The following is a 21,142-nucleotide window of genomic DNA, read 5'->3' as shown; positions in this document are numbered from 1 at the left end:
TTAGAAACCCACTGTTGAACATCAAAGGTCGGCTGAGAAAGAAAGGCACATTTCACCTCAGCAACGTTACTATGATTTAACTGAGGGTGGAAGCATCAGCTGGCAAATTGCTTGTGGCAATTTGTGGATGTTCAGGTTGAAAGCCTACACCAGCCAGTTTGCTCTAAAGTCAGTCGCAAAGCGCCAGTGTCTTTTATGGCTACATGAATGTCATTCAAAAAGAAAGAAAGAAAGAAAGAAAGAAAGAAAGAAAGAAAGAAAGAAAGAAAGAAAGAAAGAAAGAAAGAAAGAAAGAAAGAAAGAAAACAAGCAAAGAAGCGAACAAACAAGAGGAGCAAAAGATCAATCCAATTATTCATATCAAATTGATCCTACTTATCAAACAATGCAGTCAAGTTCAGTTCATTATTCACACTGATAAAATGCTTTCCATATTTGTAAACCCAGCAGATTGCATTGAATCACTGGTGTGCAGCATTCACTCCTAGACAAGCATGTAGATGTAGTGGGCTCTACATGCTGCCTGGAGTTAGCTGTAGGCAGACCCTCATACTCAGCATGTATGACAAAAGAATGAAAACTTCCCTTTTACAGGAAGAACCCTCCCACAAACCCTCAGCTCAGTGTGAGTGGCCTGGGGTCACGGCTGCAATAAATGTACGGTTTGTTTCCCCTTGAATGATGCCACATCTGCAGAAACAATGCAGTTATGAGCAAAATAGAAGAACTGAATTAAATCCACGAATAAACAGATTTTCAACATATTTTTTACCAAGCAGTATTGCGCAACAACAAATTAGCAGTTTAAGTGTTCTGTCTGGAAATTATGACTCTTCTGATTTCGTCTTATTCTGACACTTTATATTGATGTGCATTAATATTATTGAAAAAGGTTTTAAACTTTGTGACTCATCTTTCTAGTCACTGATAAAAGACATAAAGCTGGTGTTATTACAGCTCGTGCTGAAACGCTTATTAATATTTTATAATGAAAACTTGCCTGTAGCCTTTTGCCGATGAGAGGTTTACTATCTGGAGAGATGAGAAGAATGAGAAACATTCTCTACTGACATCTGCGTGGTTTTTTTAATCTATTTTTTTGTTTGGTTTTTTTATATTGAAAAACTATTTGAAAATGAATCTGCCTGGTAGAAAGGAGGAAGTGTTTCCTCGTTCCGAGCAGCCGCGGCTGTTGACATGGGACTGGGACACTGAGGGGGGCGGCGGGAGAAGCGCGGACGGACCTGAGTGGGTTTTTACTCATTTCCTGCAGACAGCGGGTAGCCTCCTCTTGTGGGCAGCTGGAATAGTTTATTCTGGAGCTCGGTTCGAACCTCGACACTGTTTGTTCGTCCTGAGGTGAGTTTGCTGATTAACTCTCCGGTTTTGCACCGTGTTTTCGCAGTGCTGGACTGAACAGGGAGCTCCGTGATTCACAGTTGGAACCTTTGTTCAAAATTATATTTGCGACGCCAGTCGGGCTAAAGTAGAAGCAAAGTGTTCCGCGAGATTAAACGTAACATTTTCTAATATGCTTTTCGGGTTTTGTTTCTGTTGTATCGCCTCGTAAACTTGTGACGCCCGCAGCTTTGGTGACCATGTAGATAAGAGTGTAGCTGTGGCTGGGTTAGCTGCTTTTCCCTCTCTCTGAGCCTCAGCTCGCTGCTTTCCCTCCGCCTGCTTCAGTTCAGGGAAAAGTGAAACAAACTGCAGCCTGTCGGGGTGAAGAAAGAGACTTGAAGCAGTCTTGTTTAGATCCGCTCTCTGCTCACATTACGTTCTCAGAATTCCGACCTCCGGGGAGTTACCTCACAAGATAATGCTATGAGGCAGATGAGTTATTATGTAGAATCACAAAACCCCTCAATCACTGTCGTGCTGGACACAAATTAGACTACAGGCTCTGAATAATGAAGCACCTGGATAAGGTACAGCGGGATTAACGGAAAACTTCTCTGCAAGTCAGAATTTTGCCTGAGGTTTATCCTTAATATTCAGATAATACGGGGTCAGTCAGGACACCCGGTAATGAGATGCATAGTTATGAGGTTATGCAGTGTTGATTAATGTGTTCTAGCAATAAACTGTAAGTAAAACACAAACTTCCACCCAGAAGGCAGAGGAAGAAATGATCTGGGAACAGCAGAGTGCATGAAGGTTCAGGCTACACATGGATAAGACTTTTTTGTTTGTTTTTAAATTATTTTCCGTGTTTGTTAACCTAATGATGCATATGTTAGAGTTTTCACTGCTCTGCAGCATTTAATGTTGGTTGATAACAAGCTGAACCACAGTCCAGGGTGCTTACAAAGAGCAGCCAGGAGGCCATCAGCTGCATATTGGAGCAAACCAGGAGGATGATGAAGGTAGAATGATTTTATGATTTAGTGTAGCATTTTAAAATTTTAGTTTTATCTTATATTTCTTTATTTTAAGATGACTCTATTGTTTTCCAATTCAATAAAAATCTTTCATCTTTCGTTTGTTGTTAAATAGATAATATAAAAAAGGCACAGCAGATTATTTTGTGGCCCCAAATGAAAATATGAGAAGCTTTTAGGAAGAAAAATTACTCAGTTATGTCCTGAATGTTTAAATCAAATGGCTACCCACTTAGTGTATATAATTTCATGACTGTATGAAATGAAATAATTCAATGCAGTGAAATAGCAGCGATACGTCCATCTGTCCATCTGCGTGTGACCCTGGGGAGCTGATTAGCACAGACCAGAGCTGACAGAGGCAGAAGTTACCAAGTGTATAATTGCATCATAGTGTGCAGGCAAAGGCCCATTTACACATTTATGAAACCAGACACTTGAGGTGATTGTTAGATTTATAAGGAGGTCAGACTATTATATAAGGATGGCCTTACTCTGTTTTTAAAATGATCTTTTATACATAAAGATTTTTACAGTAATTCTAAGTCTATTTCTTGCTTTCTGCTGTAAAAGCTGGACATAAAGTTTCTTTTTAATACTTTTTGGCATTAAAAGGGGCTTTCATCTCTCTATCATCTCAGTTCTGCTTAACTATTTATGCTTAGCTATAACCAGTAAACTCCATGCATAATGTTCACTCAAGTGGATGGGTGGTGAGGGGGGTCTTTGTAGGATGCTCTGCTCCACAGCTGACACTTCGCTCTCCCAGCTGGAGAAGAGACAGGATGTAGGAGTCATAAGTGAACACCTGATCCCTCTGAGTTCAGAGCATTAGCCTCATTATATCAGTCTGGATCAGGGGAGGGCGATGTAGGACTCCGACTGGCCCGTTTAGGTTTAAAACACATCAATGTCAAAGATCATTGTTAAAGACAGCTAAATACAAGCAGTAAAAGTGAATCTAAAATGTAACTGAAATTATTTAAAAATGTAAACTAAAGCTACGTTGGTTGATTTATCCTGTTTGCCATTGCAAGTCAGGCAAAATAGATTTTGTAAATAAGCAAGATGTTTTAAATGCAAATGAAATATATTCACACCTCTTTAGAGTGAAGTGAGGGTTGTGGCATGGGCCCATTGCCTTCCTTTTCTTTCACTAAAAATACAACAATAGAAACATGTTCTCCTTAGAAAATAAAAGCCAATCATGACTTTTCTCCATGAGCGACAGTTTTTTTTTTTTTTTTTTAGAATTAATCTTTGATACTGCTGATTTGCTAACTGGGTCTGAACAGTGCAGAAAAACATAAAAAATGAATTTCTGATCTTTTATGGTCCTTTTATTTCCATATGTAGTGCTGAATCTGACATGTATCCAATAGTTTTCAAAGCGTCTGCCGTCTGAACAGCCGACTTTTACATCCCTGACATGCATCATCTTTCTGCACCAGAAGAAGTACATTTGGTTGGCAAATGGTGGTAAAGTTGAACGTAAACAATGGCTGAAAATTATGATTCTGAAATTATGAAAGAAGCACATCACATCACAAAGCCGCCACTCCTGGTTTCAGCTATGCATCCAAATAGACTTCTGCTCTGAAGCTGCAGTCAGTGCTCCAGTAGGCCGTTGTTTTTAGATGTGAATTGAGCATCAAATCAAATCATTGCCAAATATTGAATGCAGCATTTTCTTTAGGTGTGGTTGGCCCCAAGCATCATTCACTGTTTCTCAACACCTGTTAAACCATCTGGACTTTTTTCATTCTACAAATTCCTTCCTATCTTTTGATTTGAAATCAATATATAAACTGCACGCTGCATGCTTTTCAAGATGGATTTTTTCAGGATAGTGAGACCAAAACAACATTCTCAGTAAATTAAATGCAGACTTTTAAAATACCACAGTACAGTAACAATTTAAGCTCAAAACTGAAGATGGTTGCCAAATCATTGGCTATAGTTTTGCGACCCCAAGGGGTGACGTATTTGAGATCTCCAGAAGTAGCTGATACCTGCAAGACATGTTCAACGAGTGATGAGAAAACTACTCGGGATACACATCACTGAGGAGCTGTGTGCATTCCAATGAACGTGAGGAGCCAAGCTGTTGACCCCAGGCTGACCTCTTAGCAAAGGGTGATAAAAAAGCAAGAAGGACATTGTTGTGTTAGTCCAGCTGATATGAGAAAAATGTTTAATAACTTGGTTCTTCCAAAGATTTGTTTTATGTAATTGCAAAGATTGTTATTGCTCTTGGGAGAACAGGTTAATAAGTATTCACCAAGGCCTCCTCCCTGAGCCATGTGAACAGGGAAGGCTTTCTTATTTTGAACTGAGATCAGACTTCCAGAAAGTTTGCACAAAAGCACGTTGCCTAGCTGCAAAGTAAGGAGCCTCTCTGACCCTGCTGCGCCTACTTTGTGAGGCAAGTATGACTGAGGGGATTCTCTGCAGAATTGTGTGGAATGCTGTCAGCCAGAGAATTCCCTGCTTTACTTAATTGTATTCAGTTTTTAACTGGTATGAGGGTGTCATTCAAGTGTAACCATGGTGCAAAGGAACTTATTTCGTACAAACAATTGACCTCTGGTAGCCAAAAGACAGGGTCCTGTTAGAGCCTTCATTTGATTCTCAGTTTGTTTTGTTTATTTTGAATATTTTGTAAAAGGTTATGTTTTAAATCTCACCATACTCTGTTGTTTGTAGAAGAATTTAGAGAAACTGAGATTTAAGGACTCTTTATTTGTATCCTTTTTTGTTCGGTGTGTTGATTGGAGTTTGTAGGTGAACTACAGAAGAGTTAGAACATGTTTAGGACCAGCTGAAACCCATAGATTGTGATGTCATCTTTAAATCTTCAATCTGGTGCATTAGCCTCAAGCCCTGTTTTTTGAAGGACAGTTTTGGACAATTCATTTTAATTGTTGTTTCTGTTGTTTTCTATATTTATTTTGGATATTCCAAATGTCTTCTAGTGCCTGTGTTTAAATGTTCATTAGAATTGAAAGTTTATTGATCATTGAGGATGTGTTCTCTGCATTTTTATGCCATTGTTAATATCATATTACTTAAAAATGTTCTCAAAACAACAATAGCATCATTTATTGCAATAAGCTCTGGGACAATTTATTGTCCAGTAAAATTTGTTATTGTGACAGGCCTACTCATATATCAGTCTGACCCAAACATCAAAACCGCACAGATACAAGGTGAACTGACATGACAGACACAATTATATGCTATTTTTTAGATTTTAAAGATGCATATCATTAGATCCCTTTTCTCTGTATCCATCTGGGATATAACCCATAATGCATACATGATGTATTATGTATAAAATCACATCGCAGTGCAAATAAACATTACATGAATTGATTCATAGTGGATTCTTTATTTTTTTGCATTCATCAGAAAGCATCTTAAAGATAATCCATTTTGTCTGGATTTTGCCCTGCAGGGCCATGGGAGTGTGGTTCAGTCCTGCTGCTGAATGCCAGTCACTGCCCGGCTTTCTGGAATAAAATGTATTTGCTGAAATTTGGGTGACATTCATCACAGACTTATGGAAATGTACACTGTCCCTCTGCTCCTGTTTCTGACTTATAAACTTGTGTGCATGACTTTGTAAGGTATCTGGAAGACAGAGGCCCAAAATATAGCTATCAGAAGGCAGCACACTGTTTCCCGTTTTCCATTGCGGCTATATGATCTAGAGATGACCAATATTTCATAATTGCATTTGTAATTTCCCTTCTCAGAAATAAGGGTTAAAATGTTTGTTTTCTTCTTCGTTATTACTCAGTTCTTCTCGAATTAACTTGACAATTGTTGGGCTGAATGCACTTCATCTTTTTTTGCTGGAGCTGCAGGGTTGCATTAGCTGCAACTTGGCTGCACTTTACTAATGTCAACAACTAATGTTAAGTTAGGATCAAGTAGCTAGTAAGACTTTATAAGCAGTTTGATACAGTAAGAATGAAACCATACACACATAAAGAGTATGTAATAACAGTATGTAATGTCTATTGAATGCGGTTTGTCTTCTTTTTATATTTTCCCTTCGTTTTGTTAATTTGTATTTGTGTCATTTCGTTTTGTCCTGTTGCCCCCTGTGAACACGTGTCTTCATCAGATACTTTTTCCTTCTTTCTTCCCCTCTCATGTTTCTTCTGCAACTCTAAATTTTGTTAGGCATGCCTTGTTCTGTTCTTCCTTTCTGTTTGACCAATTTTGGTTTAAATAAAAGTCATGTAGATATACATAAATTTAAATTCACATTCTAAGTGTAGGCTTACATACACTAGGGTTAGGTTACACAAACACACACAAATAGGTTAGGAACATAACAGGGTGAAATACACACTTGTATTTCTGAGTCTGAATTTCATACTGCAAACAAGCAAGGTGGTATGACAATAAAAAATCCTTGAATCCTTGAATGAAACACTCTTCATAGACTGTAAATTCTAAATAACTGCTAGATGTTGAAAGTTTCAGTTGTTGCGGAGAAATTGGTAAAAATATCTACTCACAGGACATATAAAGAACTTTTTACAATTAAAATAAGCAAATATATCCAGACAGAGACTTGAGGTTTCATCCCAAAAGAGTTAACCTGTTAGGGGCTCATTGCTCATGTGTATAAATCCCAAAGATCCAATCAGATTTTGGAAATGTTCTGAAGTCTCAAACTTGGTAACTTCAAATACTTGACTTAAAATATCAAGTTTGAGATTTTAGAAAATTTCCAAACTCTCCTTTTTATTGTTAAAAATATCTACATTTCAATATGATTTAGTGTTTTTATCACTGTATGAGCTGCTCTGGTTCTGGTCAACAAATCTGCCCCCTCTATGTTGCTCTTTATGTTGGTCTGTCTCACATGATCCCTGAAGGACTGCAGATAGGTTTTACTAACTGGACAGGAGACGTGTCAGCCCTCTCTGTTTTCCTGTTGAAGCTGATGTGAGTAGAGCAACACACTGATTTTTGTGTATTTTTTTTTCTTTATCTGGGTTTCCCAGACTATAGGTGTATGATGGCATGCTGTCCTGGCCGAGTGGGTGACTTCTAGCAACAGGAAATCAGTGACACTGACAGCCCCCAGCAAGCCATGCTGCAGCCCTGTGGATTAACTAGATTACCAAACAGCTTCACCTTCTCAACATTTCTCAGCATCTGGAACTCTGTGTTCAAAGACAGCCACATCACTCGCCCTGCTTCATGAGCCAGCAGGATGCAGCTGAGGTCCTCGCACTTTCCGAGCGCCTCCTCATAGCTTCACACAAGGGACAAGCTGACAATGTGGTCCAGCTTATCAACAAAGGTGCAAAAGTAGCCGTCACCAAGGTGAGATTTTCATTGAGAGTGAGCTTTGAGAATATGTAATACACAGGTGTTGTTTGTTTTCATTTTCTTTACTCTTTGCCTCATTACCAGTGAAAACAGTGTCATCTGGTTGGTTAGGCAGATCTGCTCAACAGCTCAGATCAACGAGTCCAAACATGTTTGTCAGATTTGAGTAGTTACTAAAAAATGTTTCTTACATTTTGATGGCTTTGTTTAAAGTCCTTCTTCAAGTCTGTCCAATTCTATTTATAATTGCATAATTGCAGTTTTCGACTGCACAGAACCCGCTATAAGAGCACCAGCAGATGAACCTGTTTATGTCAACAGGAAGTAGTTTCATTAACAGTACTTAAGCTTAAATGTGTTGCACAGCTTCACCTAACTAGCAGTTGAGCGGTTCCTGGTTTCAGGTGCAGGCTGGTTGGGCATCAGGGAGTTGCCAAAGCTGCCTCTCACTGAGCCACAGAGCTGCCACTGCAGGGTTAGCTGGGGAGTTCACAACTTATTTCCTCAAAATATTCACAAGTTGGGGGCTCAGTGTATAAAGAACCTGAATGTATTCACTGTCTCAACAAGAAAAAATGTTCTAGAAGTTTTCGTGGAAGGAAAGTTATACTGTGACTAGGCCTGTAGCGATCAACGATAAATCAATTAATCGCACGATAAATTAAACCTATCGACCTCATTTTAATTATCGGCTTTGTCGTCTCTTCCTGACTTTTTTTTCTTTCTCTTGATGACACTGAATAAAAAAAGGCTCAACTCTGGTGTTCTCCACTGACCTTCCCTTCCTATTTCCTTAGTGTAATGTCCAGTGCACCCGACACGAGTTGTCGGCCCATTTTCAAAACCTGAGAGACCACACATTAGCCGACAGAGTTCGATCAGGTTCGATCGTGCTGTGTGGTGTCCAGCCACAGAGCCATTATTTTGGACTTGTAGCCCAAAATAATGGCTACAAGTCCAGTTAACTAATTTTAATATCAGGCATTAATCAATGCTTTATTAGAATCTACCTGTGATGCATGTGGCTAGCCCCTGCCAGCATGCCTAGGTGGGCCCCATGTGGGGAAAAGGAGGGCAGACTATATGGGTCCCATATGGGTTTGTCCGCGGGTTCCACGATGGCCCCACATGGGTTTGCCCATGTAGGGCCAGAGCCCACATGGGCCCTGCATGGGGCCTATATGGTGGTGGCCCACATGGGTTTGTCCACTTAGGGCCCATGTAGAGCCCATGTGGGCTGTAGCCCTACATGGGCAAACCCATGTGGGGCCATTGTGGAACCCGCGGACAAACCCATATGGAACCCATATATCAGCCCTCCTTTCCCCCACATGGGTCCCACCTAGGCATGTTGGCTGACTAGTCAGCGTAAAGTCTTGACTGAATGAAAATCATTCTAACCTATTTATGTCACGTTAACGAAGAACAGCTGAAAACATACCGGGTTTATCAACTACGGTAGCAATTTGGCTTCAACTCCTCCCCTTGTTATTTCTATATTCTTTGCACGAAATGTTAAATAAATATTAATGTTGTTTCCACATATCATCTCCGATGTCCGCTGGACATCGGGTTGCGCCGTGTCAGCTGTTTGGGATTCCCCTCCATAATTTCCCCTCAGAAAGCATGGAGGTGAATCCACGCTTTCTGATTGGCTACCTGTCACATTCAGCGTTAAGCTCCCAGTTGGGGAAAACCCCTGATTTAGATCAGAGAGGCCACGACGATCTACATCACACTGCAGGATGATTGGTTACGAAATCACCAGCGACAATCTTAGAACGGCCAACGATCTAAGATTATCTTGAGGGGAAAATAGGGGCAAAAAATCGTGTAGTGTGAACTACTGCATTAGGTAGTCAGATATGTCCATCCTCTCTATTTAAACCTAGTGATTACTGAAGAGCAATATACAGACTTCATAATCTGCACTGTTTTGGTTGAATGCAGTATTTATTTCCACTTTGGCTTTATGTTGTGTTGAAGAAGATTTTAAGCTTTTTGGGAAATATCTCTGGCTCAATCTTCTTACGGATCCCGGGTTCTCCCGGCGGACCGCGTGTAGCCACACAGAAAACAACAATGAGTGTTGACGTCACAGAATTGCAGAGTTTAATCCAATAGAAGACAACGTATGAAATTACAACAGAAACTGCAGAACAACAGAGACATACATTCATTTGCCTAAGACAAATGGAAAGAAGAAGGAAAGAAAGAAAGAAAGAAAAGCAAAGAATTGCATGAGCAAATCTAATTTGTTCCTCACCTGCACAAATTTTTATAGTAAAGGTGTATTCTTGTCTTTTAATTTATTCAAATAAGGTATCTTTGCTCATCCAACCAGGCGCTGTCTCTGACCCTCTCTAAAGTTAGAAACTCCCTGCAATTTGTTTCCAAGATCAAAAGCCATTTGTCCCCTTTGTCTAAACAGAGTGGAAGCAGAGACTCTCCTGTACTGGCCTGGACTCCTGCTGTTTTATGGCTTTTCACAGATCAGTGTGAAAAGCTGGAACTTCTCCTGATTGTTTCCCAGACAGACAAAAGGCACTTTCAAAAAGATCTTAGCAAACAATCTGCTGCAACTACAGATAAAATAAAGGTCAATAGGGCAGAATAAGTTATAAATCTGAAAACTATAATTAGGCTATTTCAATCAAGACATATTAAGTTTTTAAAACTAGCATATTCTTAATTTATTTTCTTAATAGTTGATTACTTTTTATTCAAGTACGTTGTTTGTTAATGGAGACTGAGAATCCATTTTATTTTTGTTTTTGGTTGTTTTGTTTATTTAGTTTATCAGTTCCAGTGTTATGTGTTCTTTTGAAAATAAAGTGTAAAATAAAGTGTAAATAGCGTGCATTATTAGTCATTTCCATTAAATCAGTGTCAAAAGGTCTTGAAACAAAATTATCGTTTATCACAATAATTTTTTAGACAATCGCTCAGCAAAATTTGTTATCGTGACAGGCCTAACTGTGACCAGTCTTATTTTCTACATATCAAAAATACATTTAAAATAACTGAATACCACTAGCCCTCTGAGCTGCATGTGTGTCCCACAATGCCTTGCTCCATTCCTTGTTTCTCTTTGCTGTGCCAGACCTTGATGGAACACCACGGTGATCATTTGTTTCCAGAGACAGAACTGAGACGCTTTAGGTCAGATAGATGAGAAGTGATTAGATGTGAATGTGTGTGTGAATAGGAATGAGTGATTTCATGTGAAACATCTTTGAAGGTCTGAAAAGTGCTGTGTAAGTCTGATGCCACGACATGATGATTCTCTTTCAAATGTCTATTTAAGCTTTTTCTGTCTAGCATTAAGTATCAAATAGTAAGCTCAAAAGAAAAGGGTTAAACTGTCACATGTTTGCTTGTTAAATTATATTAATGATAAAATATGTTTCCCAAATGGGCTTTTATGGTGTTAGTTTTATATTTTTTAGTATGAGGGAACTGTTTCATATTAGTCCTATTGGAATAAAACCAGCCATCTGAAAAAAGAGAGCGGAAAGACTGTTGAAATTACTGTTTCAGACCATGTTGATTGTGTGTTCATGTGATTATACATAAGAACTACAGCAATGTTACATTTGTTGCTTTGCTCTGATGGATGTATTTTGACCAGCTGTATTTAGGCATTTTGGCAGAAGGCCATCATAAGCTTAATCCAGGCTAAAGAGGGCAGAGTTTCATAAGCATTGCTATGTCCAGGAAAAAAGAATGCTGGGATAGATATTAGCAAGGCTGCTATGGTGAACAGGTTTAGACTGAAAGAAAACTACAAATATTAAGCCCCAGTTAGGCACAGGGACCAGTATGGTGGAAAGTCCCAATGATCCATCTTGAGAGTCTGAAGTGAATTTACTTGTTATGTCATATAGCAGAAAGAAAACTACATATTTTCACATAAAACAGCTGAATATGCTGGGATTGTAGATATACTGCATAGGCATTTTTTAAAGGTATTTAATATCCCAGATGAAATAGACGAAGCAGTTTTGGAATCACTCAGTTGAGGAAAACCAACTATGGTTTTCCTTTAAATGAGTTCATGTAATTCTATGAATGAGTGTGTATTTCAAAGAGAGGACATGCAGACTTAGCAAGTTGCTAATAGACAGAAAATATGGCCCCAAAAAGTCCTCTAACATCCAGGTACACCAAGAAAAGCATTCTGGAGAAGATCCTCCAAATGATCGTGTTACAAAAACCTGACACACTACGCTTGTTGATTATGGAAACTCTAGCTCTGTGTCAGATTTGGTGGTCTCAAAGCATCTCCGTCCAGGAACACATAATTTGCTGACAGGTTATGTACCAGCAAGTTATGTAGGCACATAGCACATCATCCAACTATGATGTGGATCATTTAAGTGATCCACATCACTTAAATGATGTGTGAGTGTGGATGTTAGAATCCAACAGGCCAGCCTGAAGCAGAGGTGTGAGGCGGAGGCCTGCTGCTGGCCCGAGGCCTGCTGTAGCTCTGTCAGCGGCTTCGTTCCAGCGAGGTCCAGTGTAACCCAATCTGCAGGCTGATGAATGTGGATCTATGCCACACCCAAACACAGCAGACCTCAACCTGGCAAGGTGTCTGGTGTTTAATCCCACACACAAACCTCTTTGTGTGTGGGAAGATGTGTAATTAAATTGTGTGTAGTCATAATAATTACAGATTCATAGTAATCATTACCTAAATGGAGTTGTTTGAAGTTTGGAACTAGGCCTGTCACAATAAACAGTAAATGAATTAATTGCATGGTAAAAGAAAAAAAAACTCTATAATTTTCATTTACTTGATTTATCATTTTGCTTGATTTATCATTTTTCCTCTTTTCTCTCTCTTTTTACCAAAAACTGAATGGTAAACATCTTCAATCTCAACTATACCTTTTTTGAAAGATAATATTGTTTTCTCACAGACTTCATAATTCATTTTATGTATAGTTTCCATCCATTTTCTGAACACCCTTGTCCCTCAGTGGGGTCGGGAGGGGTGCTGGTGCCTATCTCCAGCTAACGTTCCGGGCGAGAGGCGGGGTACATCCTGGACAAGTTGCCAGTCTGTCGCAGGGCAACACAGACACACAACCATGCGCACACACACACACACCTAGGGGCAATTTAGACAGACCAATTAACCTAACAGTCATGTTTTTTGGACTGTGGGAGGAAACCGGAGTACCCGGAGAAAACCCACGCATGCACAGGGAGAACATGCAAACTCCATGCAGAAAGACCGGGAATCAAACCCAGAACCTTCTTGCTGCAAGGCAACAGCTCTACCAACTGCGCCACTGTGCAGCCCATGTATAGTTTCTTTTGTTTTCTTTATTTATTTTGGATGTTTCAAATGTCTTCCAGTTCAAGTATTCAAATGTTAATTAGAATTTAAAGTTTGTTGCCATTATTGCTATTATCTTACTTGAAAATAGTCTCAAAACAACAATATTATCGTTTATTGCAATAAATTCTGGGAAATTTTATTATCCAGCAAAGTTTGTTGTCTTGACAGGCCTAACAGGCCTTGTCGGAACTATTATCTTGCTGTGAAAACAGTTTTTTTTTTTCTCACTTTATGAGAGGATATTGCAGTGGCTGTAGTCTGATGAGAGAAGGAGATCACTTAAGGAGACTGTAGTGTGTTTGGGGCCGAAGCCAGACAGAGATGGTGCAAATAGACAGTTGGAGTTGAGATAGGTTTAAGAAGGGCAGCTATGGCACGCTCAAGGATTTTGGACAGGAAGGGGAGGTTGAAGATGGGTCAGACTTTTGCAAGATTATCAGGGTCAAGACCAGGTTTCTTCAGAAAGTAGGTGATGGCAGCTGGTTTGAGAGACTGTGGGACAAAAGCAGAGGTGAGGGAGGAGTTAATAATCTTTGTGATGAGGGAGAAGATGGTTGGTAGACAGCATTTTATGAGAGTGGAAGGGGTGAGGTCCAAGGAGCAGGTAGGAGTTTTAATGTTTGACAGAAGTTCAGAAAATCATAACTATGACAAAAATATAAGTCTTTTTGTCATAGCTTACCTTCTAAATGAATTTTTATTCAAATTTCATCTAGTTTTCAAAAGGAAAACGTAAGTATAAGTAAAACAACATTTGACTATTTTGGTTTGGGTGGCTGTCCACAGACTCGTCTCCAGCAGGATGCTCATATCACTTTGTATTCTCTGTTTGGCTCACATAAACAGCTGTGCAGATCCCCCCCTTCTCCTAGAGCTTAGATTAAGTATTTGTTTGTTTTCCATGGATTCAGTGATGTGGTGCATTACGGTGGGTGACAGATTGTCTTGCCTTGTGCTACCACAGCTCATTTTACAGCGATTTTGACATTTAGAACCATCCAACACTGTGAACTGTGTGTGGGATTCAACCCTTCAGTGTAGATGTAGATGTGATGTCCTCTACCTACAGCATCATGCATGCTTTTGTTTCCACAGTACGGCAGAAGCCCCCTTCACCTGGCTGCCCACAAAGGTCACCTTGAGGTTGTGCGGATCCTGCTGAAAGCTGGATGCGATCTGGACATTCAAGATGATGTAAGTGGATTGAGTCAGCCATATTGGCCATAGCTATTTGTTATTTATTGTAATCAGCCACTTCCATTCCTAACTGATGATGGTTATGAGCAGCTGCTTCTTTTTTTGCTTTCAGATCCTTTTAAGTTGGAAAAACCATTTCAACTGTAAGTTAATTTGAACACATTAATAACTGTAGACTAATGGCCTTCGGTAGCCTTGAATGGGACCCTCTGGAGTGCCTACTTGTGGGAGAGCCTACAGGATGCACATCCATTTTCCACACAGACAGTGATAAGCCAGATCCTTGGCATTGTCAAGTGAATTCACTGTGGTCAGTGAGCCCTGCAACTGGATGCAGTTTGTCCTCCAGGACTTGGGGGAGCAGGACTTGCAGACTAAAACAGGAGGAAGAGGAAAAGGAGGAGGATCAGGGAAGAAGACAGTGGAGAAAAATTGGGAGAGACACTGACGCATCAGAAAGAGTGAAGGAGGTTAGCCAAACCTAATTTTAATGAGCTGGTGGAACTCTGTGCCCCTTCAACCAACCTTCCCTTAACAACCTCCAATCCTTCACTTCTGGACCTGTGTCTGGTTCAGCTAAAGTCAGGTTGGAATGACATTTTTCTCAGCTTTCCCCTCCCATTTCTCCTTTTTTCTCAGAGAAGTCATGTGCGTTGATCTTTTTCTCTGTGCTTTTATGTCATATTTGACCTGCTCAGTGTCCCTTACTGCTAATCTGCTTGCACGCAGCCATTCCCGTTATGGTTAAGTAAAGATGTAAGCTGAATCTTTTTCCTGGAACTCTACAATCCAATATTGGGCATAATTATGTTCAAAGGGGCATATTCTTGTGGAGTATTGCTATTTGTGTCATTTTTTCACTGAGTAAGGCTGTTTTGTAACTAAAGAGCTTAAAGTTAGGGAAGAAGAATATGGTCAATTGTCTGTATGTGTGCTTACAGTAGAATCAGACTGTTACACATACATGCATTCCTGTGTTTGCAATGTCACATTATTTATAATCAGTAATGCTAAACCTTATACTGAGCTGTGCCTCAACATTTGAGTTTGTTCTGAAACATGCATTTCCCTGCAGACCACGCCACAATGTACAAAACCACATCAGTTCACATTGGCTGTTCTTTATAATTTAATGATGTTCTCTTCTTGTAACTGCAATTCTTTAAAGAGACATGAGACAACATAAACCGGACTTTTAAAAGTAATTCTGTTCTTCTGTAATCACGTTTGTTCAAAAGTTGGCATGCAGCTTATGAAGGAGCTACACAACGGAAAAAAGTAAAGTCCTAATTGTTGGAATGTCTTAATTTATAGGAAAGCATTGCATAATGTTATTATGCTTATTTGTTTTTTTTAAAGAGACAAAGAGCTACCAGGAAACAAGAAGCACTGTGCTTTAGCATCGGACAGTGTCTGTTTTTAATACCAGCCCCTTGAAAGTTGCATTACATTACCTGATAAGGATGTGTTTATTACACCATGCAGTCAACTGAAAGGTCCCGACATGGAATATGGGTTTTGATCATCACACAACAATCTGTCCCTGATACTCTTTGGGAAGAAGTAATGGACCATAAGCTGTGTGAACTCTAAGGGGTGGAACACATCATCTTCCACAGTCTGTTTCATCTGACAAGTCTGTTGGTCAGTAGAGTGCAACAACAATACTCACATTTATAGCACTGAAGGCACATAGGCAGCATGGATGAGGATGATGACATAGAGCAGATGAAGGCTGAAAGTCATAGCTCCATGTGCTAGAAGTTCACTCGGTGGATTACCTCGTATGATGCCAACGAACAAAGCAATCCTTGAAGTGGGAGCTTGTGGTTTCATGTTCATTGCAGAACTGAAAGGAACTACCTTTAAGCCTGCTCTTCAGGCATGACGTGTATTATAGATGCATGTAATTTTTAACATTTTGCATCTTTCTAATAGACTTTTAACTGATCAACAGAAATACAGAGCGAACAAAGGAGAGCTATGTTGGATTTCTCCAAGGTCCACAGAATCTCCGTAATAGCCAAATCCTTTCTTTTTCCCTTTCCACCCAGATTTCTGTTGTTGTCGTTTGGCCTCATGAAACATTTTTCTTGCTCGCATTTCGTTTAGCCTCCTCTCTCTCTCTCTGTCTATCTATCTATCTATCTATCTATCTATCTATCTATCTATCTATCTATCTATCTATCTATCTATCTATCTATCTATCTATCTATCTATCTAGATATCTAGATATATAGATACACCAAGAACATATGTATGTATGGATGGATGTATAGATAGATAGATAGATAGATAGATAGATAGATAGATAGATAGATAGATAGAGCATCTATCTATCTTTTCTTTTTCTGTTCCTAGAGTTTTCTGTTGGGGTTTGAACCAACATAAAGAGTGCTGTGTAAATTACCAAGCACTGTTAGATGGAATCAATCAGTCAAGTTTATGTGTATATTGAGCACAATACAGAGAGCTTGTAAGACAATCAATTATGAAGCAGCTCTGAATGAAAGCTCTGCCAGTCACAGTCAACACATGGGTTTTACACCAAGGACAAGGGATCCAAAACAAGGGAGAGATGGTCTGGCTCCCATGCAGCTGTAGGAAAACAACATCCAACCTTGTGTGTGTAACCCAAACAGGTTCATTTGGCGAGAGTTCACAAGCACATAATATAACATGCAGCAGATGTTACCTTATAATAACATTTTCCACCACAAGAGTTAACTGGATGTGACTGCTTGTGCAGTTATATTCAAACTAAAGTTGATCATGGTGACAATGTTTTTCCAAAACAACAAATGAACTTGGAACAAACACATTCAATTGCCTTTTTAATTGGTAATTATTACCAGTAGTTCAAAGTGCTGAATTACCAGCCCTAAATCAGTTACAAGCTATGTTTTTACGATTTTGAGTTGTTTTTAATCTGATCCAATGAATTAAACCTTTCCACTTGGGCCTTGAGGGACACAATGATTCTTCCATATGCTGGGTGTCCTGCTGCAGCCTCAGGTGTTCCAGACCCTTTAACAGCAAACTGTTAATATTAGTATATCTCTGTAGATTTAGGTATTTTGACCACTCTTTTTTTCTCACACCTCAATAATTTTGAACTACCATTAGGATACTTTTCTTTTTATATGTTGTATCCAGCAGCATAGTCTTAACTTTGGACAATATTTAAATGGGCTGATGTTCAGCAGATCCTTCTAAAATAAATGGTTTTCTAAATTTAAAAATGTGATCATATGTGACATTTTTACTGGTCACTCTAGTGTTCTTCAAGTACCACAAATTACTGAGCAAACGTTTGTGTTATTTTGTATGTCACCAACATTTAAACCTGATAGACCTGTGCTCATTTACTACTACTAAAGCATGATCCTTAAACTTCCATTTGTTCCTCTTTCTTATAATTAAAAAGTCTGAAGGTTGTATTGTTGTCTTTAATTAAGGAGTTATCATTTTGACATTTTAAAACGGACTTCAGAAGCCTGGATAGACTGCACCTCTCTGTACTTCAAACATTCTGCTTAGCTTTAACCACATTCTCTGTGATGTGATCTGAACACAAAGACAGGATTATCTGATAATAACATGACATTAAAGGAGCTGCACTGCTGTGAGTTCTGGTTTCTAGATTTTTCTGTGGTCGTTCCAATAAAGTTGGCTGATTTAATTAGTCATACCATAAAAACTGTTTCTCCTAATCCTAACTACACAACGTGAGTATCTACTGTTGTTACTAATGTCTGTTGGCGTCAGAGGTTTCTCATTGCTGTGCCTGTGTCTGTGTGCAGGGGGAGCAGACAGCCTTACACCGTGCTGCTGTGGTGGGAAACACTGACATTATCAGCGCACTCATCCAGGAAGGGTGTGCACTGGAGAGACAGGATAAGGTGCAAGTCAAAAGCCACACAAAGGCTCACACTCATTCACAACAACACACAGATGCTAACTGGACAGAGGGCCAGTTAGCCCTCTGTCCAGGGCTTTTGAAGTGATGCTTCACGGTCAGCATCACTTGATCCATCAGAGCCTGCTGAATACACGATGCAGCCGAGTCAGTGTGAGAGAATTCACAAAGTTTCTTCTCACGAAAATAAAAATAGCAACGATAAATTATAACCAGTAACTGTTTTGTTGTGACTTTATCCAGTCACTCCAAACTCGGTGCAAAGCTGAAACTGTAAAAAATCTTGAGTGTTTTCATGTATGCTGACTTTCCCATTCACTTCCATTTGTGGTAGAACTCAGAGATGCTCTGTTCTTTAAACTAATCTTTGATTTATGCACAGCAGGCACAATCTAAAACAAAGCTAAAATCCCTACAAATCCCAAGGAAACATGTAATATTACCAGATGTTTCATGAATGAAGCTGAAGCCAGATCTCCCAGTAGATAGAGCTAAAGCTCGCCTTGTTTCTTTGAGACCCAAAATCTGCAAACACAAACAACAACAAAAAAACAAAGATTTGTGAGCATCATATTTTAATTTGTGCTTTAGAAGCTTGTTGATGTCAAAACTGTTTTTAATCTCTAGCTATAGCTTGACTGGTTGCTCCATCTGCCTCCAAATATGATCCAAATTAGAAATCTGGAATTTTCAATCAACTACTGTTAAAAGTAGCTGAAATGAATTAAATGAATTAAGTTATGCTTAACTGACAGAAACATTGTGTGCTGGATACATTTAGCCAGTATGAAATGTTTAGCAGCCCAATAATTACTATCTGCTCTGCACTGGTGACTCATACCATTTTGTAAAATGTGTCTGTGTTTTTGCTGATTATTTGTGGCAGAATGTGAACCTGAGGCTTTGACAGTTAGTCGTGTCATTAGGCTTTATGGGATTCTCATGCTTTGCTTTCTTTGTCAATTTCTGGCTTAAGCAAAGTTTGAAAAACATAACTGATTCATGCTTGGCAAAGTTATACATTAATTAGTGTTTTGGACGACTGCAACCTTTTGTGCATTGATGAATATCTTTAGATTCTGCAACTAAGATCACGTTTGTCAGTCAGGCAAAGCTACAGGTGGAGGAAGGGGGATAAAACCATGGTAACGAGTATATTTTAGAATCTGATAGAGCTTTAATAGTTTATCACTATTGTCTTTGTGGACAATCCAAAAACAGATAGAGACAGGTAATAGTGCCTCTGAAGACTGAAGTTTTTTAAATGCTAAATGGCCTGTGGTGGTGTAGCACTTTATCAAGACCTCAAATATAGGGCACTCTCAAAATGTGTTCATTGACTCAAACAAAATCTTCCACAGCTGGATAACAAACTGTTTGTGTTGAATATAAGCTTCTTTACTCCAGGTGTCTGAAAGGGAAATATTGTAACTCTTTTAGTTTAATTATGGTGATAATTAGTACATGAGCTGCTGCTTAGTTGTAAAGCTCTCAAGCGTTTTGACAGATGTCTGACCTTTCTAGAGTTCTCATAACCAAAATTTAATGGGTCATTTAACATCTAGATTCTCAAAAGATGACTTCATGTGTGAGATAGGGGTTGAAATGAAATGTGCTTTTTGTGTTCCACACTGTCAGGATGGCAACACCGCTCTTCACGAGGTTTCCTGGCATGGATTCAGTCAGTGTGTGAAACTGCTGGTGAAGGCTGGAGCCAACGTTCATGCCAAAAATAAGGTATATCATATCAGAGCATGTGAGGGCAATATATAGCAGGGCTGCCCAGGTCCAGTCATCAAGATCTACCACCCTTTTACAACTTTACATGCGTCCCAGTTCCCTCACTGGCAGTAACTGAGCTTTTCAGAGGCCTGCTAATAGTCATTCATTTGATCACTTTTGGCCTGTCGCGATAAAGGGTAAATCAATTAATCGCATGATAAATGAAAGCTATCGACCTTATTTTAATTTATCGGCTTTATCATTTCTTCCTGCCTTTTTCATTTTCTATTGATGACAGTGGATGAAAAAAAATGCTCAACTCCGGTGCTCTCCACTGACCCTCCCTTCCTCATTTCCTTAGTTTAATGTCCAGCGCACATTACACGATCTTAGAACTGTTGGCTGATTGTCGGCCCATTTTCAAAACCTGAGAGACCACACACCAGCCAACAGAAATCCTACGTATAACAGGTTTGATCGTGCCATTTGGTGTCCAACAATGGGCACAAAATAATGGCTACAAGTCCAGTTAACTAATTTTAAAACCAGTCATTAATCAATATTTTATTACAATCTACCTGCAATGCATGTGGCTAGTGTCATCGTAAAGTCCTGACTGAATGAATACCATTATAACCTATTTATGTCATGTTAACGATGAACAGCTGAAAAGTTACCGGGTTTAACAACTGCGGTAGCAATTTGGCTCCAACTCCTCTTCTGGTCATTTCTGTGGATATTCTTTGCACGAAATGTTGAATAAACATTAATGTTGTTTCCACATATCATCTCCGATGTCCGCTGGACTTCGGGTTGCGCCGTGTCAGCTGTTTGGGATTCCCCTCCGTAATTTCCCCTCAGAAAGCACGGAGGAGAATCCGCGCTTTCTGATTGGCTACCTGTCACATTCAGCATTAAGCTCCCAGTCGGGGAAAACCCCTGATTTAGATCGGAGCGGCCACGACGATCTACCGTAACTCACCACACACTGCAGGATGATCGGTTACGAAATCACCAGCGACAATCTTAGATTGGCCAACGTTCTAAGATTGTCATAAGGGGAAAATAGGGGCAAAAAATCGTGTAGTGTAACTACTGCATTAGGTAGTCGGATGTGCCCATCTTCTCTATTTAAATCTAGTATACAGATTTAATATAGTATACAGACTTCATAATCTGCACTCTTTTGTTTGAATCCAGTATTTATTTCCACTT

The 21,142-nt window shown here is 39.4% G+C and overlaps 1 protein-coding gene across 3 annotated transcripts in view; it reads left to right on the top strand.

The window, feature by feature from the left end:
* Positions 1-1,249: 1,249 nt before the first annotated feature.
* ankrd6b (ankyrin repeat domain 6b) overlaps positions 1,250-21,142 on the top strand; it is a 42,242-nt gene continuing 22,349 nt past the window's right edge. Inside the window, exons 1-5 of one of the 3 annotated variants that reach the window (XM_015049231.1) lie at positions 1,250-1,359; positions 7,406-7,730; positions 14,185-14,283; positions 18,090-18,188; positions 19,844-19,942. In XM_015049231.1, the coding sequence (XP_014904717.1) occupies positions 7,605-7,730; positions 14,185-14,283; positions 18,090-18,188; positions 19,844-19,942 (423 nt within the window). In that variant the 5' untranslated portion in view covers positions 1,250-1,359; positions 7,406-7,604. Of the gene's footprint in view, positions 1,360-7,405; positions 7,731-14,184; positions 14,284-14,398; positions 14,757-18,089; positions 18,189-19,843; positions 19,943-21,142 lie in introns of those variants that run through there. The other 2 variants (XM_015049230.1, XM_015049232.1) reach the window with 2 other exon arrangements.

The sequence above is a fragment of the Poecilia latipinna genome, unplaced genomic scaffold, assembly GCF_001443285.1.
Source record: "Poecilia latipinna isolate Pla-1442-1.1 unplaced genomic scaffold, P_latipinna-1.0 Scaffold935, whole genome shotgun sequence".
NCBI classification, from domain to species: domain Eukaryota; kingdom Metazoa; phylum Chordata; class Actinopteri; order Cyprinodontiformes; family Poeciliidae; genus Poecilia; species Poecilia latipinna.
Note: the sequence above shows the minus strand (reverse complement) of the source record. Positions and strands in the feature narration are given on the sequence as shown.